The sequence below is a fragment of the Mustela nivalis genome (genome assembly GCF_964662115.1).
Source record: "Mustela nivalis genome assembly, chromosome: 7".
NCBI classification, from domain to species: Eukaryota; Metazoa; Chordata; class Mammalia; order Carnivora; family Mustelidae; genus Mustela; species Mustela nivalis.
Window position 1 is genome coordinate 7,653,250 of NC_139026.1, and position 25,658 is coordinate 7,678,907.

Genomic DNA, 25,658 nt, shown 5'->3' on the forward strand with positions numbered 1-25,658 from the left:
AGGTTCTCTTCTCTTCATTTCGTAGTTGCACCTGGGAGAAGTTAACTCAGTTGTCCAGCTAGTAAGTGACAAAGCTGAGACTCAATTTTCTTTTTTTTTTTTTTAAAGATTTTATTTATTTATTTGACAGAGAGAGATCACAAGTAGGCAGAGACGCAGGCAGAGAGAGAGAGAGGAGGAAGTAGGTTCCCTGCTAAGCAGAGAGCCCCATGCAGGACTCGATCCCAGGACCCTGAGATCATGACCTGAGCCGAAGGCAGCGGCTTAACCCACTGAGCCACCCAGGCGCCCTAGACTCAATTTTCTTAATTAGTGCTGCATTCTAGCTTGTCCACAGTTCAGAATGTCGGGTGGCTTAAAAAACACGGCTCCCTCTGATGCCTGGGAAGACCTGTGGTGTCCGACTCCTGTTCTGCCATCTTCTGCAGCTGCTGTGGCAGTCCCAGTGCCCTTTGCAGGTGGGACAGAGTGACAGACGCAAAGCTGTCCCCTGCAGGGCTCCACACTGCCCGGTCAGGGCTCCGAGGCAGCAGGCGAGCGCCCGGGCTTTACTGTACCCACAGGCAGTGCGCTCTGGCTTGTTATTTTCTGCTCAACACTAGTCTACCTTGTCCTGTCCTGTTCTGTGCTGGCTTTGACCTACTCGTGGTCTTGACCTGTGGTTTGAAAAATTCTGGTGCTGTAGTTAAGAGCCACAGACTCTGGAGTCAGACGGACTTGGGGCCTCTTGGGTGTTCCAGCAGTGGGCTGGCGCTGAGACTGGTCAGTGGACGCTTCAGTTCGCCTGGCGTCTCAGAAATGCAGAAACGAGGGCATTGGACTTGGAGGAACTACACCCATGACACCATGTATCAGAATTAGTATTCTGTTGGGCAGCCATTCAGAATGAATGGAAAATGCTAGTGATATCATACATTACAGTTTTTGAACAAGATACAAAATTATGTTCACTATGATTACAACTCTGCAAAATGAGACATCTGCATGGAAGAATGATTAGAAATAAATATCCCAAAATACAGTGAGTGATTGAATTTTTTATTATTGTTTTACCTGTAGTTTTCTACATTTTCCTTAATGAACCTGTATTACTTTTATGATAGTACACGTAGTAGATTTTTAAGAAACACTTTAGTAATTCAGCCTCAGAGAAACGAATATTCTTGACGGGAGAGGGGTGGGTAGGCAGGTGCACTGGGAGTAGATGCAGTGCCCCCAGACCTCCCCTTGCCTCCGAACCTTGGCAGCTCCAGGCTAAGATGGGGGGGCGGGGGGAGCCCACAGAGGATCCATGTCATAACTTGTATCCTGGATTTGAGATCCTCTTGGTATGTTTTTTCTGTAGACAGAGGACTATCTGAAACGGAAGATTCGTTCCCGGCCGGAGAGATCGGAGCTGGTCAGGATGCATATTTTGGAAGGTATGTGAGGTTGGGACTGCTTTCTCCCCATGCCCTTGCTGCTTCCACCACGCATCCCCCACATTTCTTTGTCCCCCTTCCTTACCGCTCCCATTTCTGTGCACAATGCATAAGCCAGGCCTTTTACACCGTAGAACAGCAGAGCCATGTTGCCACACTGGTTCTGCAGATTTCCAGAGCAGCACAGTCACATTCTCTTGGGTTGCCTTGCCCTTTCTCAACTCTAGCCACGTGGTGGCCCTGGATCTTGTCATCCCTTGGTATGAAAGCCTTTTCTCCAGAATCTTCTGAAAATGCAGTTCCTTTCTGTGTTCATCCACTCCCTCACTCTCACATCCATTCGGCATTCACGTGAGCACCTGCGACACCCGAGTGAGCGTGTCCTGGGTGTGTCCGCCTGGCCAGGCGCACACTTCTGTCCACGTTCTAAGGAAGGAACTGTTTTGGCTGCTGAAAGCAGTGTGAACATATCCAGTCGTTTTTAGTTTTGACTCAGCTTTGAGTCTGGAGGAGAACTTCCTTAGTCTGAGCCCTGCATCGTGTAGACAGAGACACTGAGACCCAGAGCAGGGACTGAATTGCCTTCGTAACCAAGAAGGCTTGAGGGAGGGCGAGGAGGGCTCCATCATCTGCTGGCTTTCCGCTCTGTAGCCCCCGTGCCCAGTGACCTTGACTGGCTGTGCCCACGCTCTGTCTGCAGCCAGGGCCCCTTCTGTAGAACTTAAGGCTGGGCCGCTCTTCTCTGCCTGGGACACTCTCTGCATCCTGATGGCTTCTGCTCCTTCCCCAGAGGGAAGGAGAGCTGCTCTGGAGTTCCCAGGGTAGAGCCAGGTCCATTCCTACATCCTCCTGCACTCCATTCTCTCCCACGGGCAGAGACCTCGGCCGAGCCTTCCCTCCAGGCCAAGCAGCTAAAGCTGAAGAGAGCCAGACTGGCTGATGATCTCAACGAGAAGATTGCACAGAGGCCGGGCCCCATGGAGCTGGTTGAGAAGAACATTCTGCCTGTGGAGTCCAGCTTGAAAGAAGCCATCATTGGTGAGGAGGCCCCAGGCACCCTGAGTGGACGTGCAGGCTCGATGCAGGAGGAAGGGGCTCTGGGCTTCTCGCTGCTTGACCTCCTGCTTCACCTCGGGGAACTGAGGCGCACAGTGTGAGAGCCTGAGAAGCAGGTTGTGTTCGCTTGGGACAGTCCCAGCGGCCTCAAGGACCATGCCAGAGGCAATAGCTGTCCCAGATGGATCCCCTACTGCTCTGGGCACACAGAGGAGGGTCCCCATCCCAGCCCTGCCAGGGGGGTGGTTCGGGAGAGATGACAGCCAGGACTGGGGCTGCAGGATGAGTTGGAATTCAAGTCCACTGTGGGCTCCAGGGATGGGGAGCCTCTCAGGGCGAGGGGCAGCCTGGGCACGGAGCTGGAAGGAGGTGGGAGGTGGGCAGAGTCCAGGACGTGCCAGGGCCTTGTGTGCTACAGGTAGGTGTTCGGACCTGATTCCTTAGGATTTTGGTCATTGTTAGTACAAGCATGTCTTCTAAGACCTGGACCTGGGCAAGGCTGTGCGTTCCTGCCCCTGGGAGGTCGCCATGAGGCTCACCTGCTCCCTCCAGTGTAAGGAGTTAGATCTTCTGGGCAGAGCACCAGGCGGGGGAACCACAGACCCCAGAGCAGGCCAAGTTGGGCTGTGAGCTCAGGGTCAGAGGGGGCTTTGGTTTCTCGGGCCTCTGCGCTGTGGGAGGAAGCCAGTGTGCCCTGACAGCCGCTCTGCCAGTTGGGCCCATAGCCCTCCTAGCTCCCAGCTTCGCCCGGCGTTCATCCCACCACGTCTCCGTGTTCTCCTGCTCTGGTCCTCACTGAATTCCATAGCAGCCCCTAATGTCGGGCCTGTGTTTAGGCCAAAGTCAGTTCTGGACTCTTCAGCCACCCAGACTGTGAGAGTCGGCATGGCGCCAGGCCCTGTGTGAAGTCACGCAGTTTACAAAGATGAACATGGTATGACGCTGCCCTCCAAGAATTCAGTCTGATGCAAGAAGACTGTCGTAGGAACATGCGATTTCTGAGCCTGGCTCCTGGTCAGATGCCAGCGCTGTGTAATGAGAAGGCCACGGTCCTGTGACCTAGTGGCTGAGTCACCTGGCTCACGGGACAGGCTGCAGGCCCACGGGCTATAATGGGTATAAAGGGCCCGGAGGTCCTGGGCGTCTGGAGGGACTCACAGAAGGGCTGCTGCCGTCAGCAGTCTTGTTCGTTACGGACCAGGGGACAGGCGCTGTGGTGAGGGCGTGGGGTAATGGTGTGTCAGGTACAGTGCGAGCCTGGCCCGCGCAGGCTTCTCTCAGAGACGGGTATGGTGGGAAGGCCCGGAGAAGTCGGGCAGACGGTAGGACACGTGTGCGCTCCACCTTGCCCAGTGGAGAAGGTACAGAAGGACATTCCAGGCAGAGGGGACTGTGTGGACAGTGGCCTAGAGGTGCAGCAGAGCGGGGCTTATTTGAGGAGGGGGTGTAAGCTAGTTCGGTAAGCAGCTGTTAACCCTTAGTGACCTGAGGGACAGGAGCATTTGCCTGCCAAAGCCAGATCCTGCGGGTTGGGGAGCGAGTAGGTGGTGACAGCAGATGCGGCCGTTTGTTCAAGAAGGGAGGGGATCAGGAAGAACGAGGGAGATCGTGTCTGCGAAGGAGGCCAGGAGAGGTGCAGGTTTGTGGCCGAGAGGCAGGAGGCAGAGGAGGAGATGGGTCCTGGGAGGGGAGAGACTCGGCCAGGTCTGAGGAGGAGGAGAAGGGGAGGGGGCCGAGGCGGTCCTAAGCCCTGGTAAAGATGGGGGCAGGAGGGGGGCTTCGCAGAGGCCGACCTCCCGCTGTCTTACCCGCACGGTCCCCACAGCCGCCCACAGCACACCACCGCCCGTGCCTCCAGGCCACCCCAGCGGATCTGGAGATTCGCGTCAAGGCCCCTTCTCCAAAAAGTCTGCCCTGAGCATCTCCACAGAGTCTGTGTCTCCCTTGAGCAGAGGGGACTGGACCAAAATCAGAGGGCAGGGACCCTGTCTCTCCCAGCCTGCCCCTGGCCTGAAGCCGGTCATAGTAGGGAGAGAGATGGACTCTGCTGGGCCGCTGGCCGGCCGCTGCCTCCGGCTGGACTGCGCTCTGGGGAGAGGCCAGAGGAGGAGCCCCGCTGTCCCAGATTCCAGCACCCCTGCTGGGAGCCGTGTATAAAGGGCCCGGTGGCACCTCCAGTGGCACATCTTGCTGGGAGGACGAGATGCCGGGAGAACCCAGATGTGTCAGCGGCCTGGGCTACACGGCAGTCACGGCGCTCCATGCCCCCCACGCGCTGCGTGCGCGGCCCCTGACAGGACGGAGGAGAGGGAGTGTGGGAGCCAGCCCTGGCAGTGGGCGTGACTGGCGCCCTTGCCACTGCTGGCTAGTGCAGGTTCGAGCCCAGATTTGTCCTTCCCTGGTCCCAGGGGAGGGAGGAGCCTCGGGTCGTGGCTCTGGAGAGGAAGAGTCTGCTGGGAGAGTTCCTGGTTGTTCTCGTTCCCTTTTCACGGTCCTCTCACCGCTGTGGATTTCCCCAGGTGCCTCAGACAGCTAACCTTGGCCTTGACCCCCGCCTCCACTCCTCCCGTGTGAACAGCAGGCCCCAGGCAGAACTTCTTACCCCAGCAGTGCCGTGCGGGTGGTTGTGATGTAATGTTTTGAAATATCCTACTTGTCTGTCCTTCCTTTTGTGACCTGGGATGTCCACACTGGGGCCCTGGCTGTCCTGCTCCTCCCTCCTGGCCTGGCCTCCGCCAGGACCCTGGCCGTGCAGCAGGGCAGGGCACTTGGAGCCAGCGGGATGGGTCTCCTTCTGGTGGCTGCCGCTGCTGGGCCTTCGATATCCAGGAGCCACAGGCCACTAAAAGGAAGTCACCACTAGTCCAGTAACCCTGTTCCACCTCTCCGGGGAGGCGTACCTTTTCCTGGAGGCCCTTAGCCTGTCCCTGCTTTTCAGGGGGTTGAGGCAGCCTGGAGAGGAGCCGGGCGCTCGGGCTGTTGGTCCCTTTGAGCCTTGGCTGCTGGGTCCACGAGCCTCTGAGGGAAGAGGAGAGTTTGTGCCACCATAGGATGGACATGAAGTGCCTTTAACAGCAGGGAAACATCTAGATGAGATAGTGGAGGTTACAGGCTACAGGGAGGGAGCGTGGAACTTGACTCTGAGGATGGGACACAGTGTAGAGTCAAAGACGAGGCAGCACTTGGACAGCATGGTAGCTAGCGCTCTCCTGCCTGTGTTTCCGGGTCGTGAGGGGCTTTCCTGGAGCTCTTTTGGACCCAGCAAGCAGGTCAGCTGCTGGGGTTTCTCCTGTCTGCCTCACTGGAGTGGAGGTGGGGGCGGACAGGGCAGGCACCTTGCTGGGACAGGCCTGGCTGGGGGAGGAGTCTTACGCCGGCTTTGGCTTTCAGTGGGCCAGGTGAACTACCCGAAAGTAGCGGACAGCTCTTCCTTCGACGAGGACAGCAGCGACGCCTTATCCCCTGAGCAGCCTGCCAGCCATGAATCCCAGGGCTCCGTGCCGTCGCCCTTGGAAGCCCGAGCCAGCGAGCCACTGCCCAGTGCCACCTCTGTATCCCCTCCTCAGGTGAGCTCGCCCCTCTGATGCTCTCCCTGCTCCCCGAGGGCCCAGACTTGCTGGAGCTGCCCAGAGCGAGGTCTCACCTGGGCCAGGTGGGGCGGGGACTCCGGGGTGTTGCCTCGGCTGTTGGGTCCCGGAGCTGTTGGCAGTGGGCCCTGTGCCTTAGTCAGCCCGCCTGCCTGGGGCTGCCTCCCAGTGAGATCCCTGAGGCTCCCTGGCCTGTGCCTGCACCACCCAGACCTGCTCACTTCTCCTTCGAACAGTTCAGTGACCTGTTCCCTGCCCTCTGTGTCTCCGTGTTCCCGTTCCCTCTGCCCTGCCCCCCTCCCCGGGCTGCTCCTCTCACCTCCCCTGGTCTTTGCCCACCATTTGCACCACCTGCTCCCCCCGCTTCCCCGCCAGCAGTGCCGGTGCTGGGGGAGACACCTGCGGCCCCATCCTGCCTGATGGGGCCACGCCACCTCCTCCTCTGTCAGGTTGTGTCTCAACTCCCATTGGGCCCGGAATCCGGAGAAACACTTTTCCTGGCAGAGCAGCCGCCTCTGCCTCCCAGCCTCACCAACGGAACCGCAGCCCCCGCGGCCAAGGCCACCCCCACGCTCATTAAGGTACAGGTCTCCAGCCGGCTGCCCTCCCTCCCCTTCCAGGGCCCTTCCAGGCCCTGCTGTGACCTTGTCCCAGTGCAGGGGACAGCTGCAGGGAGTGGGGTGCATGTGTCCCCCCGGGTCGGGGACTGGCGAAGGTCACTGAGGGAAGTGGGAGTTTCTCCTCTCTCTGCGGCTGTCACACGCCACTGCTTACTGGGCGTGGCGGGCCTGGATCTGGATGGGCCCTCCTGGCTCTTGCTCCACTGTCCCCCGTGAAACCACCCCCGGTCCACCGCCTCTGGTCCACCGACCCCGGGTGGCAGTCGTAGTCTGCTCTGTGAGGGACGCAACCAAGAAGGGACATGATGGGCCTGAGGTCACAGGAAGGCCACTTCGGGCATTTTGTTTTTTGAAAGATTTTATTTTGGGGAATCTCTGCACCCAATGTGGAGCTTGAACTTTGAACTCCAAGATGGGACGGAGCCAGCCGGGTGCCCCTGGGCATTTTTTATTCTCCTCCAAGGTCTAAGAGAACACGTCTGAGGGGCAGGGCTCACCACCAGCCCGTGAGAGGCCACCTTCGTGGGGGGGACACTGTGTCGGGCACTGAGGTGAATTAAGTGCAGCAGCACCAAGGCCCAGTGCCCAGGGCCCCCCGCCGCCTGCCTCCAGGGTCTCTGGGACTTGGCCCCCGACACAGACCCTCGCCTGGCTGAGGGTCTCCAGCCAGCCGTGCGCCTCTTCTGTGGCTGCTCGAAGCCTGGGAGCCATCCTGGCTCCCCTTCCCTTGCTGGAGCCAAGCCTCCCGGGGGCCTCGGGCTGCTGCCTCTGTGTTTGTGGGGCTCCCTGGTGCCCCTCTGGGTGGCACCCCCACCCCCAGGCCTTCCCTGTTTGCACCATCTCTGTGAGGCCCTGAGGCCCTGCTGCTGGCAGGAAACTTCAGGTTTTGTAGCTCCCCCGTCCCAGAGGAGGCCGTGAGCCGCGCTGGGGTCCCGGTGCCCAGGCCCTCCTTCACCACGGCCCCTCTCGGCCTCTCTGGTGTGTTCATGGTTGGCCACCGAGGTCCGAGTGTTTGCCCCCAGAATCCTTCCTCAGCTCTGCTCCTTGTCACACAACTGGTGCCCTTCTTTGAGCACTGCGTGTTTGAGAGACTGGTGTGACTAGATCGTGGACCCTTCCTCTGTTCTGGGTAACGCCTTGGCCTCTGCGGCGCGGCCCCGCCAGGGCCCTGAGCTGCCGCTGCGGAGGGCAGGATCCCGCCAGTCGGCTGCTGCTGCCTCATCCTGTCCACGCTTTGCTCCAGGCCATGATGACAGTGGCATTTGCTCGATTTTTCTCTCTGGGCTAGAGCCTCTTTTAAGTCAGTGGGGCTGCGCACGGTGCCCCCCCAACCCCCGTCAGCTGCGCACCCCCCGTCCCTGGCACTCCCGTGGGCGCTGACGAGGCCGCTGCTGCTGGAGGAGCCGCCCGGGAGCGGAGAGTGGCACCAAGCTGGGCAGAGGTCGGGGGCCTTCTGAGAAGCCCCTCACTGCCCTCTGATGGCGCCCCCCGCCCCCGTCTCCTGTGTCCCCAGCAAAGCCAACCCAAGTCTGCCAGCGAGAAGTCGCAGCGCAGCAAGAAAGCCAAGGAGCTGAAGCCAAAGGTGAAGAAGCTCAAGTACCACCAGTACATCCCCCCGGACCAGAAGCAGGACAAGGGGGCGCCCCCCATGGACTCGTCCTACGCACGGATCCTGCAGCAGCAGCAGCTCTTCCTGCAGCTGCAGATCCTCAACCAGCAACAGCAGCAGCACTACAACTACCAGACCATCCTGCCCGCACCGCCCAAGTACGCGCCCCCGCCGCGCCCGCCCGGAGGCGCCCTGAGCGGCCGGTGCCAGGCCCGGGCGGGTGAACCCCAGATCTTTAAGGGCCCTTTGGTCTGAATCCGCCTGCCCCGCACCCCTCTCTTCCCCGAGAGTGCTGCCGGCCGGGGCTCACACCTGCCTTTTCTTTGCAGGCCCGCCGGCGAGGCCCCTGGAAGCGCCGGGGCCCCCCCAATACGCAGCCTCTCCGCCCCCAGTAGCGGCTCCAGCTCAGGTGCTCCGGGGCCCTGCGGGCTGGCGCGGCAGAACAGCACCTCGCTGAGCGGCAAGCCGGGAGCCCTGCCCGCCAACCTGGATGACATGAAGGTAGATGGGCACCCCCTTCCCGCGTCCCCTTCCCGCGGGGGCCGCCGGCAGCCTCATCTCCACGGGGCCCGGCCTAGTGTTCGTCCGTAGGGAGAGCGGCCGGCGCCAGGCCCACGGCCATGGAAGGCAGAGCCGAGCTCTGGACTCTGGCCTCCTCCAGCAGAGGCCGCTGGAGCCTGCTCCGTGGCTTGCCTGGCCCCGTCCTCCACGACGCCTGCCTTGTCATGGTGGTCAGTACCATCAACCGCGCAGCCAGCGCCTCGGGCCTTGGGGCCCCCCGACCTCGTCTGTATGGCTTGTCTTCCTTGGTGTCTGCTGTGCAGCATAGACACAGGAGTGTCACCCCTGCTGAAGGGCGAGCAAGCGGAGTGTTGAGGGCTGAGGGGCTTGCCTGAGGTCGCAGAGCTTGGCTGTTGGTGGTCAGGAGTCCCACTTGGGGCTGTCCGCTTCGGCTCCCCAAACTTTTCCATTTCCACTTCGTCCACTAACGCCCACTGAATCTGCTACATCTCCTCGGGAAAAGAATGGCCCATTCTTGGGGCACGGACCCTGCTCAGGTCCTGTGGCCTTGGAGGGTGGGTCATGTCCGGCGCGTGGCCTGTTTTTTCTGCTCCAGGCAGAAGGTGGAACAGAGCAAGTTCTCCTGGGAGTGTTTGTGCTCCGGAGCAGACGGACCCCCGCTGAGTCAGGCTCCGACCCCAGCAAGGCGCAGCCCCTGTGCGGGTGGCCGGATGCGGCTTCAGAGCCCATCAGACCGGGGCTAACGTCCGGCTCCACTGCTCGCTAGCGGGGGTCCTGAAATTCTTTGACTTTTGCGAGCTTGGGTTTCTCATCCATAAAATCCGGTTGATTCAATTAAGTATTTAAGTACTCGAGCACCAGTTGTCATGCTGGGGCTGGGGACAGCTGAGGCTATGTCATGCCCAGAGCAGGGTGGGGTACGGGGGGCAGGCATTCCAGGCAGGCCCCTCCTGTGGTGAGGACCGGGAGAGGGAGGAGGCCGGGCTCAGGGTGTACATGTCCCACCCCCCGGGGCTGCCCTCCTGCCTAGACCCAGTTGTCCCCGTCGCCCTGCCCCCCTGACTCTCACCCCTTGCAGGTGGCAGAGCTGAAGCAGGAGCTAAAGCTGAGGTCACTGCCCGTCTCAGGCACCAAGACGGACCTGATCGAGCGTCTGCGTGCATACCAGGAGCAAGTCGGCCCTGCCCCGGGAGCCCCCAAGGGCCCTGCCACCCCCTCCATCCTGCCCAAGGCTGGGGAGGTAGTGGTCGCTTTCCCGGCTGCCCGCCTAAGCACGGGGCCTGCCCTGGTGGCCACAGGCCTGGCCCCAGCCGAGGTGGTGGTGGCCACGGTGACCGGCAACGGCGTGGTGAAGTTCGGCAGCACGGGCTCCACGCCCCCCGTGTCTCCCACCCCCTCGGAGCGCTCCCTGCTCAGCACCGGCGACGAGAACTCCACGCCCGGGGATGCCTTCGGCGAGATGGTGACCTCGCCGCTGACCCAGCTCACCCTGCAGGCCTCGCCGCTGCAGATCCTGGTGAAGGAGGAGAGTCCCCGGGCCGGCTCCTGCTGCCTGAGCCCCGGGGTGCGGGCCGAGCTCGAGGGCCGGGACAAGGACCAGATGCTGCAGGAGAAGGACAAGCAGATCGAGGAGCTGACGCGCATGCTGCGCCAGAAGCAGCAGCTCGTGGAGTGGCTGCGGCTGCAGCTGGAGCAGGAGAAGCGGGCCCAGCAGCCGGCCCCGGCCCCCCGCCCGCGGGGCGCCCCCGTCAAGCAGGAGAACAGCTTCTCCAGCTGCCAGCTGAGCCGGCAGCCCCCGGGGCCCGTTCACCCCTTCAGCCCCAGCCTGGCGGCCCCCGCTGCCCACCACACAGACACTTGTCCCCCGGCGCCCCCGGCCGTGGTAGTGAAGCAAGAAGCCGCGCCGCCGGAGCCCGAGCCAGCCCCTGCTCCGCAGCTGCTTCTGGGCCCCCAGGGCCCCGGCCTCATCAAGGGGGTCCCGCCTCCCACCCTCGTCACTGACTCCGCAGGGACCCACCTTGTCCTCACCGTGACCAATAAGAACGCGGACAGCCCCGGCCTGGCCAGCGGGAGCCCCCAGCAGGTACCTGGGTGTGGGGGGGGGGGCAGCGGCCGCAGGGGAGCGTGAGGACGCTGAGGGTGACAGCCCCGTCAACCGGGCCGCCCCAGGGTTGGGCAGGCTGTGCTCGCTTCCGTCCCCTTCCACTCAGTCCTCCGGAGGGAGCGCTCGCCCTCCGCGTGCGACCAGGGGACCGGGAAAGGGTCGGGAGGATGGAGGGAGCCGCCAGAGGCCCCGCGCTGGTGAAGCGGAGCCATCGGGGTCTGCCCATCTCTGGGCCCGGGCGGAGGAGCCCCCCGGCAGCTGCCACCCAGGCCTGCCTTCGCGCCGTGGGGGGTGGGCCAGGCCCCATGGGGGCGGGGAGAGGCCAGCTGTCCCCAGCCCAGCATCATTGGCAGTTGACTCCCTGCTGCTGCCACCCTCACAGCCCAGGCCCTCTGCCCAGCCTGGGCCAGGGGTGAGGCTACTTTAGGCTTCGTGTGGCCTCTCGGCCCTGCAGAGCTCGGGGCTGGAGGAGGGGACAGTGGACTGTGACAGGAACTGGGCACCTCAGGATGGGAGACCATGGCCCTTGAGCAGCCTCCAGCAGGAAGGGAGGGGAGGGGACAGTGGACCCAGCACCCCTCCCTGTCCCATGTGCCTTGTACCAAACCCAGGCAGCCACATGCCCGCCCTGTCCTCTCTAGCGTCGGCGGTCGGCAGGGCCTCCCCCAGCCCGGATCCCTTCTTCCTCAGTGGCTTCCATGGAAGCTTCCTAAAAGCCAGTGCCGCAGCAGGTTGTCCTGGCCCAGAAGCTGGGCGCCTCCCGCCTTGCTTCCCTGGAATGTGCTGGGCCCCGGGCCTGCTTCCCTCATCCGAACCACCGGTTCTCTGCCCGTTCTCCCGTCCAGCCCTCGTCCCAGCCTGGCTCTCCAGCCCCTGGCCCGCCCGCCCAAATGGACCTAGAGCAGCCATCACAGCCCCTCTTTGGGACCTCGGCTTTACTGCTGAAGAAGGAGCCGCCCGGCTATGAGGAAGCCGTGAGCCAGCAGCCCAGACAGCAGGTGAAGAAGGTAGACGGAGGCCTGGCCAGGGTGGGCGTTCACCTAGGCTGCTGGGCTGGGCTTCCCCCATCCCCCGACCCCCACCAAGCCAGCTGGAAAACGGGGGCAGAGGAGGCCTTGCCAGGCCGGGCGGGTGGAGGGGGCATTACGGGCAGGTGGGCCAGAGTCGGGCCCGACCGAGGAGCGAGCTCTGGGAGCCTCACAAGCCCGCCAGTGGGCTCTGCGGGTCCGGCTCTCAGCTCTAGGATGGAAGTGAGGGGCTCTGCCCTGAGCCTGGCTGGGGGCCTCCTGTTCTAGATTTTCATCTTTCTTCCCCCTCTGCTCTACAGGAGAACGGTTCCTCCAGCCAGCAGATGGACGACCTGTTTGACATTCTTATTCAGAGCGGAGGTAAAGCGCGGACTCCCTGCGCCGACTCCCTGCGCCGACTCCCCAGCCAACCTCCTCCTTGCCCCGTGGGTTGCATTCAGCCCTGGCTGCTCCATGTGTTGCTTTCTGTTCCGTCACGGAACGCGTCAGGGGCCCACGGGTCTTGTCCTTTGGACGTCGCAGCAGCTGAGACGTACACCGTCTCCAGGGCTTGGACAAAAGGGGTCGGGGTATGGCTCCCCGGCAGGGATTGCTCTACCCAGCAGCCCCTGCCTGGTGGGCCCTGTGCCCGCAGCCTGGGGGTTAACGATGTGCAAAACAGGTGTTTGCCTTTGCACAGTTGTGTGAGGAAATGCGTAGTAGACAAGTAGCTTATACCGTGGGTGAGGAGTAACTACAGAAAGCTGGGAAGGGAGAGGGGAGGTCTTAGGTGTGCGGGGCATTTGGGTTGACCTCGTCGAGCTCCCTGGGGGGCCCCTGGGGGGCCAGGAATGCTGGCGGAGTGGCACGGGCACAGGAGGGAGAGAAGTCGCGGGTTGTTCAGGCGGAAGGGGAGGAGCCAGGAGGCAGCTCTGGGGATCCAGGGGGCCTGGGCCAGCCGTAGCAGGAGGCGGAGAAGGACCTGAGTCTCGGTGTACCTCAGAGAGCCCGTCAGTTTCCTTCTGGACCAGGCGTGTGATGTGGCGAAACAGCAGGAGGGCAGCCATGGAGGTCACCAAGGGCTCAGCCTGAATTGCCCGGATGCGGCTACTCCAGGGTGTGCACTGGGCGCTCCAGGGCGCTCCAGGGCATGCAGCCTCAGGCTGATGTGTCCTGAGACCGCCAAGCAGGGGCGTCACATGAAGGCAAGCGGGGCAATTGTTGGCATCTAGAGTGACATTTGGAGCCATGAGATTGGGTGAGATTGGGGAGGATGAGGCATAGTCCCAGGGCACAAGCAGATGACGCTCCGCAGTGGACAGTGGGAGGGTGCCCTCGAGACCGTGAAGTCCTAAAGTCCGGGGCTGTCAAGGGGTAGCCAGGGGGAGAAGTGACCTCATCCTGCTGCCGTGGGACCGTGGGTAAGGGCCTGGGGCTGTAGGAGCCAGCAAGCCTGGAGAGCTCTCTGCACAGGGTTTCCTGCAAAGGGACCAAGGAGCCGGCCTGTTGGCGTGCTGACGGAGGGGGTCCCTTCGTGCAGGTGGGCGGGCTCGGCGTCTGGTAGGAGCTGGGGGAGTTCATAGGTGGCAGCGGCCAAGGAGGCAGAGCGCGTGTGCAAGTTCTCTGAGTGCCCCGCTGCAGGCCGTAGGGACAGGGTTCGCAAGACGGTACGGATTAAGCGAGAGCTCAGGCGTGCAACTGCGCGCTTCAGAATGGTGAACATTATGGGCACCTGGCTGGCCTCGTCCGTGGAACATGCGACTCTTGAGATTAGGATTCTGAGTTCGAACCCCTTGTAGGGTGTAGGGGTTGTTTATTTTTTAAAGATTTTTAAATAAGTGGTGAGTTTTATCTCAAAAAAGAAATCCCACAGAGTTGAAGAGTTGATGTTACTCCCAGGGTCACGGATTCGACCCTGGGATCATGACCTGAGCCGAAGGCAGCGGCTTAACCCACTGAGCCACCCAGGCGCCCCCAAAGGCCCCTTTCTAACAAGCGCAGGTGGGCACTGAGGCTGCTGGGCCGGCGGTGCTCGCGGGCGGTCCCAAAGGCTAGTCTCGAGCCGGGGAGAGAGGCCTGGGAGCAGACTTGGGGAGTTCCCGGTGTCCAGACAGGAACCCAAACTGTGAGGGCTCAGGCTTCTTGGGGGAAAAAAGGTGACGCCAGAAGCAGAGAGAGAGCAGGCCAGCGCGCCGGGCCTGGAGCGCCAGCCCTGAAGACAGAGCAGAGAAAGGGAGCTGGGGGTGCTGCCCGCCCCCTAAGGAACACGGAACTGGCCAGAGAGGTGGCACCAAGGCCCTGAGAAGGCATTTGCGTGGGCATCTGGGGAGACTGAGCGTGGGGAGACCGGCTTGGTGAGATGGGCAGGCGTCTCCGGCTGGGTTGGGAGGAGAGCGGGAGGCAGGACAGGCCCCAGAGGGCCAGGGAGGGAGCAAGCCTGGTTTGCTTCTGCGTTACTTTTTTTTTTATTGTGGTTAAATACACAGAAAATTTGCCATTTTAATAATTTTAAAATGCAGAATACAGTAGCATTAAGTACATCCAGTATGGTACAGCCATCACCACCATCTGTCAGTGCAAGGTTTCCATTGGACGGACACTTGGGTCCTGATAGGCCGGAGCGCCCCGCCTCCCCTCCCCAGCCCCAGGGAGTCTGTCGAACTTCCTGCTCAGAATCCACCTGCTCAGTGGAATCCCGTGGTGTCCTTTGGTTTCTGGCTTGCTTCACAGAGCACAGCATGCTTCAGGTTCCTCCGTGTTGTGGCAGGTGTCAGAGTTTCCTGCCTTTTATGGTCTCATGAGATCCCCGAGGGACACTCGGGTTTTCCCTTGGGCTGTTGCACCTAACACTGTTGTGAATGCTGCACACTCGCAGCTGCTGGGAGCCCCTGCACGTCCGTGGCGGCTGCGCCGTGTTGTTCACACCAGCCGTGGGCAAGGGCTCACATCTCTCTACATCCTCACAGGCACGATTACCAATACTGTTATCGATATTGTTATCAGTAACTATTATTACCGTTGGCTAAAAAAGCCGCCCTACTGGGTGTGGGGTGGTGTCTCCTTGTTTGTGGGTTTGCTTTGCATTTCCCTAATGACTAACAAGGTCGAGCTTCTTCTGGCCTTAGGGGTTTGCAGATCTTTGGAGAAATGGTGGCGTCCTTTTCCCGTTTGGTTTTGTTGTTGAGTTGTAGCCCTGTAGTCTGGGCATGAACCACCAGATCCGTGGTGTGCAGACATTTCCTCCCTCTCCGCGGGCTGTCTTTGCTCTTGATGGCATCCTTTGGTGCATAAAACTTAGAAATTTTTGTATGGTCCAATTAATGTTTTTGTTGTTGTGTTTTGATGTCGTAACCAAGAAATCATTACCAAATCCAATGAAGATTTCCCGTTTTCCTCTAAGAGTTTCATAGTTTCAGCTCCTGAATTTAGATATTTGACCCATTTGGAGTTCGTTTTTTGTATGTGATGTGAAGTAGGGCCAGCCCCTGGTCCTATTCCGGCCTGGTTCCTGACACTCATTCACTTTCTCGTTTGCCAGAAATCTCAGCAGATTTCAAGGAGCCACCACCCTCCCTATCAGGGAAAGAGAAGCCCCCCTCAACCTGTGGGTCGCCCCTGGCCACACCGTCCCCGCCCTCTGCCGAGCTCCCCCAGACGGCGCCGCCTCCTCCCTCGGGCTCACCCGCCCTCCCTGGGCGCCTGGAGGACTTCCTGGAGAGCAGCACGGGGCTGCCCCTGCTGACCGGTGGGCACGAGGGGCCAGAGCCCCTCTCCCTCATCGACGACCTCCACAGCCAGATGCTGAGCAGCTCTGCCATCCTGGACCACCCCCCCTCTCCCATGGACACCTCGGAATTGCACTTTGCCCCTGAGCCCAGCGGTGTGGGCCTGGACCTGGCCGACGGCCACCTGGACAGCATGGACTGGCTGGAGCTGTCGTCGGGCGGCCCCGTGCTCAGCCTGGCCCCGCTCGGCACCACCGCGCCCAGCCTCTTCTCCACGGACTTCCTCGACGGTCACGACTTGCAGCTCCACTGGGATTCCTGCTTGTAGCTCTCGGGCTGCGGAGCCGGGCCGGGAGGGGCTGGAGTTGGGGAGCCTCGGGAACTCCTGGGAGCCCCACTCCCTCGGCCCGATCCCGCCTCTGCGTGGTCACGAGTCCCGACAATCACGAGCCCTGCTTTCCCCTCCCCGGGAGGCTGGAGCAGGTCGAGCCGCCGCCTGACTCAGGCTCAGCAGGGAGGGAAGCCGCCCGGGACCAGCTCTGGTGTCGGCCTGCGGTCAGGCGGCCGGGACAGGCCAGGGCCATTCCGCCGACCTCCTGTGAGGCCGGAGGTGCAGTCTGGCCGCCGTGTGCTCGGGCACGTGAGGCCCGGGGTGGGTCTCCTTCCTTCTCTCCCCTCTTCCCTGTGAGGGAGAAACTAGCTGGGCCTCTACCTCCCCGTTCCCCGTGATGCCAACCCCAGGGTCCCAGGCTTCCTGGGAGGGGAGCCCCTTGCCATTTTAGTGTCTTGGTGTAGTGTAGCCCGTAGCGGCTGGTGGCGGGCGGTTCCTGTGCAGGTGTACATATCGCGCTACCCCCCATCGCCATCCGTTCATGTCCGTCTGTCCTGGGGGCTGGAGGGGGCTTGGCGCTCCTTCCCGCCCTGTGCCCCATACCGAAGGGCCTGGAGACCACCGCTCCTCGCGTTGGACGCAGCTTACCTCAGCCCCGTCACGCGTGTTTGACATGCAGACACCCTGCCATGGCCTGTGCCCCGCCTGTGTCCTGCTCCGTACTAGTGCCACGAGGGCAGAGGTGCTTCCTGGCCACCCACCCACATTCCGTCCCGCTGCCTCACTGCAGCCACCGTGGCCCTGGGATCGGAGGGGCGGCGGCCTCCTCTTGCCCTAGGGCCCAGCCTCCCTTCTGGCCGGTCACTGTCATTAACGGGATTAGGGATGGAGCCCCAAACCAGGGCTGGGACAGAGGTTCGGAAGCTGTGTGGACTTTTTAAAATAAAATTAAAAAACACTGATTTGGGTCCATTTTTGTTCAATCCACAGAAAAGGCGGGTGGTGTGGCTGGGTCCTAGGCTTTTTAGACCATCCCAGGAAGGACAGACCCTGGGACACAGCTCTACGGCCCTAGCTGGACAGAAGACGGGAGATGCTTTCTCAAGGACATAATTTATTGACAAACCAGAGAGATCAAGGAGCCCTGAGCCACCCCATCCCCTTCCTGAGCAAAAGCGGACAAAACCGAGATGGCTGTCCACCTCCTCACACGGTTTCTGGTTGGTACAAACTCTGAAACTGGGGCCGGGGTCTCTACAAAGACCCGGTCCGAGCACTCCCCTAGGAGCTGCAAGGAGCCCGCTCAACCCCACCTGCTGCTCCTGCCACCCCTGGCCTCTGGGGACACTCGGCGCGTCCCAGGTGGGGTCCCCGCTCACCATGCCGCGGTGCCTGGCCAGAGCTCCAGGGTCGCCTCCCCTTCACCCCCACAGCCTGGAGTGGGCCCGGGCCGCCTTGGACCCCATCCCCAAGCAGGCCCAAGGCCGGCCAGGACCGCGCTGTTCTCTTCTTGCTTGAGGAAGGGGCTGCTCGGGGGGAGCCAACGGGGTGGGGGAAGCCCGGGCCTGACGAGGCCACGGGAGGAAGCTCGTCACCCGTCTATGTCCCAGCTGAAGAGGTGGTGCTTCACCAGCATGTCCTGAACACCCTCCTTCAGTGGCTGCTTCTCCTCCTGCACACAGGGACAGCCTCTGCGTACGCGGCAGGGGTGCGGGAGCCCACAGCGAGGGAACCCCAGGGGGCGGAGGCCAGAGGGGCTCGGGGACCATAGGATGCCGGCACTCGGGGTCCCCCCCAGGCCCTGCCTCGGCCGCCTACCTAGGGTCTGGGGTGATCGGCCACAGACGCCTGGCCTGCCCCGCCCCAGGCAGACCCCACAGGGGGACGGCGGGCTAAGGGGGGCCGAGAAGCAACCCCAAGCGCACACACCTCTCTCTTCACAGGAAGCTCCCAGTCCTGGGAGAGGCTGAAGGCGAAGCAGCAGAGGACGCTGGAGGAAGGGAGCGGGGAGGCTGTCGGCGGTGCTCAGCGCAGCTCTGCCCCCACCAGCCCCGCCCCGGAGCACGGGGCAGGGGCTCCCGCGGCCCTGGCAGGGCACTCACCGGAGCTCGCACTTGATCTGGACCCAGCCGGGGCTGCGCAGGAAGGACCAGGGCTGGTACCACTTCTCCACGGTCGGCAGGCTGGAGCACAGCACCTCCAGCCACAGGTGCAACACCTGCTCGCTGGGGACAGGGGGCAAGAGTGGGCCGCCCCACCCCCCCAGCCCTTCCCTCCCCTCTGCGACCACCTCAACGGACCGCACCTTCCCTCTCAGCCAGGTCTCTGCAGAGGGGGTGGTTCCAGCTCCGGTCCTCTCGGGCCGCTGTCCCCACGGCACCCCCACATCCCCCCACCCACGTGCCCCTCGGTCCTGTCCCAGCTCTTCCCTCTGACACTCGGCCGCCACCTGCTGTACACTGGGACCTCAGCCCTGCTGGTCAGGCCAGGAGAGACGGCCACAGCCACATTCTGAGCTCATCTCCTGGAGGCCGTGTGTGTCGTCGTCGTCCCCCCCCCCGGCCACACGCAGGAAGCACTCACGCTGGCCTGGGTCTGGGCCTCAAATGCCCAAGCTCCCTTCAGGCAGGCGCCCCCTCTCCGGGCACAAAACCTGAGAGTGGCTTCCCCGGCCCACAACAGCGGCCGGCGGAGCACTAGAGAAAGGCCTTTGGGAGTCACCCTTGCTGCCTTGTCTTTCCAGGTCCTGGGCCCGAGGCCCAGCTCACGGGCACCCCGCTGCCCCCCAGAGCCACAGCCCAGGCTGCCGCTCGTCGGACTGGACCGTCACTGGCTCACAGTGGGCAGAGATACTCACTTGAGCCCCACGCAGATGAGGGACCGGAGCTTGACGTCCATTTGTGCGTGTGCGGCATCATGGGTCACGTTCACAGACTGCACAGCCTGAGAGGGCACGGCTGTCACTCGGGGGGCTCCAGCTGCCAACCCAGACGGCCGGTCCCACCCAGCACCCCGCTTACCCGGTAGAGCAGCTCCTCCGGGGTCAGGACTTTGCCATCTTCATCCAACCTGAGGGAGGGATTGCAGCTGCCGGCGCTGCCCTAGGATGCGTGGCCCGGGCTGTGCCCTCCGCGCACGGGGACCGCCAGGGGGCCGCGGGGTAGGGGACGGGGCCCGTTACCTGTACGTCTTACACAGCACCAGGCGTGAATACACCGAGTCAAAGTCTCTCTCTACCTCCCGGCCTGCTGCCTGGGGGGCAAGGTGAGTGTAAGGGACACCAGGGAAGGCACTGGGTCCAAGCCACAAGGTCCAGCTGAGAGCATCCTGCCACCCCCGCCAGCTCTAGAGGGCCCGGGGGCTCAAGGAGAAGGATGGTGGGGGATGGGGTCCAGCCATCGACTGACCTCCTCGATAAACAGCCATGGGTGGCAGGCGCCCCCGAGCAGGGACGGCTTCTTCAGCCCATGTTCAAACAGGGCCTTGAGAGCCGGGCACAGGGTCCCTCGGACAAGGTCCGTGACGCCTTCTGTCACAGCATCATCCCCCGCGATGGAGTACTGATGGTGGGGGACAGGGTCTGAGAGGCGCCAGCCACCCCCTCCCCATCCCCACAGCCACTGTCCCAAGACAGCACGTGCCAAGGTCAGGCAGCAGCAGCTCCCACGGGCAGCCAAGCCTCGTGCACCCTCACCTCTTTACTCCGTTCATCCAGGACTTCCACAAACTTGGCTGGAAACCAGCCTGTGGGAGAAGCAAGTCCCCGTGAGAAGCGGCCGGCCGGCGTCCCCACACCTCCCGTGGCGTAAGGGCCTAAGGGCAGGCTGGCCGGCCGAGAGAGGGCAGCTCCTGCTGGGGCCAGAGGCGGCGGGGAGGGCGGCCCGGCTGGCGGGGTCCCTGCCCAGCCCGCCCGTCCTGCACACGGAGGCCTCACCTCTCAGGCCGTTCAGCTCCCCGACCCAGCAGTGCTCGTCCTTTTGAGAGATGATCTGCATGTTCGGCCGGCGGAGAAGAGGAGGAAGCAGAGCTTTGGTTGCCCAGGCCCGGGGCCCGCAGCCATACAGCTGCACCCTCAGCCGGGGGCGGGGCACAGCCCAGGGGCTCCTGCTCCCCACGCCCCACACACCGTGATGATGTCATTCTTGCGGAAGCCCAGCTCGTCGTCATCGTGTCGCTCGAAGTCCAGCAGGGCCTTGGCCCGGCGCCGGTGGCCGCGTGAGCATGCCACATAGTTTTCGTGGTCCCGCTGGTGGCTCTCCATGCTGTAGTCCGGGCTCAGCTCCTGCCCGAGTGGCAGAGAGGCCTGCTAAGGGGGAGGTGCCTCCTTGCCGGGGCCTTGGCACCTTAGAATGAGGCTGGGGAGCCAGAGCCCCCACGTGGAGCCCACAACTCACCACACTACAGTTTTTGGGGTCTGTGCACTGGAAATGGCGTGCGACGCGCAGGATGGCTTCCCGGAGGTCAGCTACCAGTTCCGTCTGCTTGATGTTCTTGGCCTTGAGTGCCTCCAGGTCGTCCTCCCCTGGAAGCCCCAGAGAACTATGGCAGCCGTGGCCCCCGCCAGCCTCCCCCTACAGCCCCAAGTAAGCTGTGGGTCCATGCAGGGGTCTGAGGACGGATGTCTCCAGTCTGCGCTCCCATCCCTCCGACTGGGGTGGGGAGCACTCTGGTCCCTGGGAGGGAAGGAGCCACTGGGTTCAGCTCCCGCAGCAGTTCTCACCGAAGAGCAGGGAGGTGATGCCGGACTTCCTCCGCTGGGTCCTGCGACGCACAACCTGCAGGGTGGGAGCAGTCGGGGGTAGCCGGGTGGGGCGGCGGGCGCCCCAGCGCTGGAGGGAACTAGCAGAGCTCCTCCCAGGGCCAGGGTCGCACGCCACCTCATCTGAAATGGCCACGGCCAGCTCCAAGCATCAGAAATGTGGTCAGTTCATAGCCAGGTGTGTCCTACGCCCACACAGGGCAGGTCACAGTGGAGATGCACAGAAGGCCCAGGCAGTGAGTCCTGGCACAGCTGCGGTCTGGCCGGGCCCCCAGGGGCTGGGCTAGGGAGGGGGCAGCAGAGCAGGAAAGGCTGGTGGGTTCCTCGCAGCCTCTCTCAGGGCTTCCTCAGGGACCCCCACCCTGTGGGTGAGGTGGGGACTCCTCCCTCATGGGCCTACCTGCGAGAGGTTGGTGGTGGCAGTGGTCCCCAGGAGCTGGCCCTGATCTGCAATGAGGTAAGCCAGGTGCTTGCGACGCTGCGTCTCCACGGCCACATCCGTGAGGGAGCCGGCCAGCCGCATGGCCTCCCCCAGCAGCAGCTCCGCGTCCTCAATCTGTGAAGGTATGTCTGACAGTGTGTTGAAGATGGAGGCCGAGTTCTCCGACTGAATCAGCTCCTCTTCCTGGGCCATGCAAGGGAAGGAGGAGGGGAGGGGCCGTCACTGCCAGATGCCAGGCCTGCAAGTGGCCCCAGTGACCTTCCTGGATAACCAAGCTGACACAAGGACTTCCGGGCCCTGGGGGACCGACCCCACCACATCGTGGGCCTCCCAGGAGGGGCCAGTGGTCAGGCCACATGATGCTGAAGGCGAAACCCCAGGGCAGCCCCCCAGAGGAGGGGCCCCAGGCAGGACAGGGCTCCGGCAGCACCTTGAGCCGCAGCATGCCCAGCGTGGTCTGGAAGAGCACCAGGGAGCCCTCGTAGAAAAACAGGTCCCAGAGGCGCAGCAGCACCCTGATGTGCACCACGCTGGCGAAGGCCGTGAGGAACCAGTGCAGTGTGATCAGGGACAGCTCTGTGGACACAAACCAAAGCCTCTGTGTCCTCCGTGGCTGGAACCAGGGACAGCCAGCATGGGGCAGCCTGAAGTGGGGGGCATTCCCCAGGTCCACAAGCTGGGGAGAAAGGGGAGAGTTGCTCCCAAAAAGCAGCAAGTGGCCTTGCCTGCTCCAAGAGGAGGGGCGACAGGCTTTCGGGGAACATCAGAGCACAAGAGCACCACAAAGACTCCGTGTGCTGCTGTGTTCAGGGCCTGGCCCTTGTCAGGTGAGCTCCTTTCTTCCTCCCAACACGGCCAGCTACCCGGTCCCCTGCCGGCCGGGTCCGGAGGCCTCAGATCTGCAGCGTCTGAGCCACAGTCACAGGACCCCTGACTCCAAAGAAGAGGGTGGGTACTGGCCCCTCACCAATGTCGTGCTCCTGGAGCAGCTTGTCCAAGCGGGGCAGGTACTGCACGATGAGATGGCGCAGGACCCGCTGGTCGGTCTGGACGCCCAGCAGAGTGGTGCTGAAGTAGGACGCAGGGAGCAGGTCCTCGGTGATGGCACACATCATCCAGAAAGCGTCCTCCTCCTCCAGGAACAGAAGGAGGCAGGCAGCCACCTGGCCAGAGCAGGAGGACAAGGGGCTTGTACCCAGGTCTCCATGTGAATTAGGAGAGGTCCCCGCCCCCGCCCCGGAGGTCACATCCCAGATGCGTGCTCTTCTCGGGTGGAACCAACGCATGTGGCAGCCCCAACCCACTGTGGGGTTTCAGCCCCTAGCCCCACCACCCATCCCCCTGCCCTGGATGGCACTGTTCACCTGCAGGGGCCTGGCGAACACCCCTGGGGACACCCCCTGGCCCTTCTGGGCTGTGCTCACCATGCCGGTGCCCTGGCAGTAGCCGATCTCTGGGTAGAGCCAGGCCAGGGCTCGGAGAACCCTGCGCAGGCGGGGCACCCCAATGCTGCTCACGTTGGCGAAGCAGGCGTTGCTGGGCATGGTGCGGAGCAGGTCCTTCTCAATCTGCCAGCGGCCCACCCACAAAGAGCCCCTGTGAGACGCAGCTGCACGCCTGGAGGCGCACACCGCCCTCCACGCTGGAGACATCTAAGGCACCCCTGTGAGGGAAGCTGGGGAGCCCCTGTGTGGAACAAACCCCAGGCAGGCCTTTCACCCAGGAATGAGGATTCCTAAACTCTGGGTCCGAGTTGACCTGTCTTCAGGATTAGAGCTCGGCTAGTGTGTAGCGGATGCCACCAGATTCACCAGGGGTCACTTAGGAAAAGAAAATTCCAGCTCCCTGGGCCTCAAACCAGAGCTACAGAATTTATGATCTCTGGAATGAGGCCTGGAAATGGGTATTTTAAATGTCCAGGTGATCCTCATGTACACCCAGGGCTGGTCTTTTTGACAATTGTCCCTGCTGCCTACAGAGGACCCAGAAAGTGCAGGCGTGTTCCAGACACGTGTGAGTGGAAGGGAGCCCTGTGAGGGCAGCAGCTGCCTGCTCTCCCGGGCCACCCCCCGCAAGAGACCGACAAGGGCAGGTTCCGATAACCCCAGGCAGCTCACCGCCTTCCTGCAGGCCCACACAGTTTCTGACCAGAAAGTTCTTTCTGAGGGTCCCCTGGTGCTGGCCCAGCCTCACCTGTTTGGCAGCAATGGTCTCGTCATTGGAGCTGTTCTTCACCATCTCTCGGTAGGACAGCTCGGAGCTCCGCTTCTTCTGCAGGGCCCCAGAGAGCCGCATCCACAGCTGCAGCGGGAGGCGGCATGAGCTTCCGCGGGACGTCTGCGCCCCCCACGCCCCGCTTCCCCGTCGGCGGTCCCTCCCTGCTTCACCTGCGGCCTCATGCTGTGTGGGATGCCGGCCAGCACCAGGGAGCGAAGCTTCTCCGAGCGGGGCAGAGACACGGCGATCTTGTCCCAGGTGAGGTCCCCCACGTCGTGGTTGTGGGTGAACTCCAGGTGGGCCTGCCACCGCAGCCTCTGCGGGGGGTCCTCCAACAGAGCTGCCCCCGGCAGCTTGCTGGGACTGGGGTCCGCACCATCTGCCAGGAAAGAGCCGGGAGAGGCAGCGGTGAGCAGGGGCGGGCTGTGGCCTTTGCGTCCAGTGCCCAGGTCTCCCCACTGAGATCCAGAGCCACGTTTCCGACAGCGCCCCCTGGCTCCAGCCGCACGTCCCACAGGCCGACCAATGAGCGAACGCAAGCTCCTGAGTTTCGGCCCCAAGCCTGGCCGGCCCAGGTCTCACTGCTCTTCCCACCTCCCACTATAGCCCCTGACGAAGCCATCGGCTTCCACCGGGGTCACCGTCCAGCCTTCTCACCCTCGTTCGCACCCGTGCCCCGAAGGCGTTCGGCCGGCAGGAACCCGCGCTCAGACACAGCCCGGCGTCCCCGGCTCCGGACGCGAGGCCGCTCGATCCACCGGCTCTCCGCCACCGGCTCTCCCCTCGCTGCCCGGGCTCCCGCTGTGCCTCGCCAAACCCACTCCCACCCCAGGGCCTGGGCACGGGTTATTCTCCTCCCCCAGCTGTGCTCCCCGCCGCGCTCCGTCCTAGTCTCCGGCCAGTGTCTCGCGGGAGAGGCCTCCCCTTGCATCGCCTCGCACACGAGCCACCCCCCCCCCCCCCTGCACAGCTCCCGGTTTCGTCACGGCCCTTGCTGCCGGCATGTATCTGTTCACTGCCCGGGAATTCCAGAAGACCAAGACCACTTTAAGGTTTGTTCGAGGCACGGGGGATGCAGCAGGGCAGAGCGGACAACCCGCAGGCAGTCCCCGAAGTACGGCCCAGAGCTCCGGCGCCCACCAGGCGGCCTCAGAGCCCGTTAGCCTCCCACGTCCTCACTCGTCCGAAAGCCACGCCCTCAGCCTCAACTTCGCCAAACTTCACCTTCAGTGAATTTACGTGCAGTAAAATGCACAAATTTTAACTGTACGCTCTGGTGAGTATCAGTAAATAAATGTCTAAATGTCGTCCCCATCAAGATAGAGAATATTTCCATTATGCCAGAGAGTTCCCTGTGTTTCTCACAGGCCCAGCTTTTTAACTTCCAAGTACCCGCCTGCAAACCAAAGATTAAGGAAAACTTCTGTCAGAATTGGAATATGCGTGACCTGAAGAGGACCAGTTTCAGCCCACTGGAATCTTCTAGTCATAGTTGTATCCCGGTGACGGGCTGCCCCGGGTTCTGGCAGGCAGCCTCCCTGACAGCCCGTGTGGAAACCAGCAGGTGTATTTAGAGTAGAAAACAACGGAAATGGCCTGGAGGCCCACTCAGAGCAGAGTGGTTACAAAACATTGTGATCAATGCATTGTGATGGCATATTATGCAACCACTGAAAACTAAGCTTTTAAAGAGGTCTTAACTGACAGAAGAGATGCTCATGGTAAATAACATTAAGAGACAGAAGAGCTGTAGAAAGACATGTAGATAACATGTTATGAGAAGTACACACGCACCTGCGTGCGTACACGTGCACGCACGCACACACACACACACACACAGAGCCAAGAAAGGAACAAAGTGAAGGGGCGCCTGGGTGGCTCAGTGGGTTAAGCCGCTGCCTTCGGCTCAGGTCATGATCTCAGGGTCCTGGGATCGAGTCCCGCATCGGGCTCTCTGCTCGGCAGGGAGCCTGCTTCCCTCTCTCTCTCTCTCTCTGCCTCTCTGCCTACTTGTAATCTCTCTCTGTCAAATAAATAAATAAAATCTTTAAAAAAAAAAAAAAGGAACAAAGTGAAATGTCTGCAGTTATCTTTAGGTTATGGGATAATGGGTTAATTTGTTTTAATCTTTATTCTTTTCTGTATTTTTCAACTTCACTACAATAAAACTATTGCTATTATTGTCCTATGAAGATCAATAAAATTTACCTAATTCGGTAGATCAATAAAATTTACCTAAATTCGGAGGCTTCCATACA

At 62.0% G+C, this 25,658-nt stretch overlaps 2 protein-coding genes across 21 annotated transcripts in view; one reads left to right on the forward strand and one right to left on the reverse strand.

Annotated features, from left to right (window-relative positions):
- MRTFA (myocardin related transcription factor A) overlaps positions 1-16,944 on the forward strand; it is a 191,227-nt gene extending 174,283 nt beyond the window's left edge. For 11 of the 17 annotated variants that reach the window (XM_082739948.1, XM_082739951.1, XM_082739952.1 and 8 more), the window contains 10 exons: positions 1,346-1,421; positions 2,298-2,459; positions 5,868-6,043; positions 6,514-6,645; positions 8,198-8,451; positions 8,623-8,794; positions 9,894-10,898; positions 11,765-11,926; positions 12,247-12,307; positions 15,465-16,944. In XM_082739948.1, coding sequence (XP_082596074.1) covers positions 1,346-1,421; positions 2,298-2,459; positions 5,868-6,043; positions 6,514-6,645; positions 8,198-8,451; positions 8,623-8,794; positions 9,894-10,898; positions 11,765-11,926; positions 12,247-12,307; positions 15,465-15,979 — 2,715 coding nt within the window. In that variant the 3' untranslated portion in view covers positions 15,980-16,944. The remainder of the gene's footprint in view (positions 1-1,345; positions 1,422-2,297; positions 2,460-5,867; positions 6,044-6,513; positions 6,646-8,197; positions 8,452-8,622; positions 8,795-9,893; positions 10,899-11,764; positions 11,927-12,246; positions 12,308-15,464) is intronic. The other 6 variants (XM_082739957.1, XM_082739956.1, XM_082739955.1 and 3 more) reach the window with 1 other exon arrangement.
- A 135-nt stretch (positions 16,945-17,079) lies between these two features.
- Positions 17,080-25,658, reverse strand: part of SGSM3 (small G protein signaling modulator 3) — a 46,494-nt gene continuing 37,915 nt past the window's right edge. For 2 of the 4 annotated variants that reach the window (XM_082739983.1, XM_082739984.1), the window contains exons 5-22: positions 23,571-23,779; positions 23,377-23,484; positions 22,608-22,751; positions 22,151-22,346; positions 21,614-21,759; positions 21,142-21,366; positions 20,703-20,757; positions 20,377-20,504; positions 20,109-20,264; positions 19,917-19,971; positions 19,677-19,726; positions 19,390-19,542; positions 19,164-19,234; positions 19,003-19,051; positions 18,840-18,925; positions 18,085-18,207; positions 17,912-17,972; positions 17,080-17,654 (exon numbers count right to left, since the gene is read on the reverse strand). In XM_082739983.1, coding sequence (XP_082596109.1) covers positions 17,574-17,654; positions 17,912-17,972; positions 18,085-18,207; positions 18,840-18,925; positions 19,003-19,051; positions 19,164-19,234; positions 19,390-19,542; positions 19,677-19,726; positions 19,917-19,971; positions 20,109-20,264; positions 20,377-20,504; positions 20,703-20,757; positions 21,142-21,366; positions 21,614-21,759; positions 22,151-22,346; positions 22,608-22,751; positions 23,377-23,484; positions 23,571-23,779 — 2,096 coding nt within the window. In that variant the 3' untranslated portion in view covers positions 17,080-17,573. The other 2 variants (XM_082739981.1, XM_082739982.1) reach the window with 1 other exon arrangement.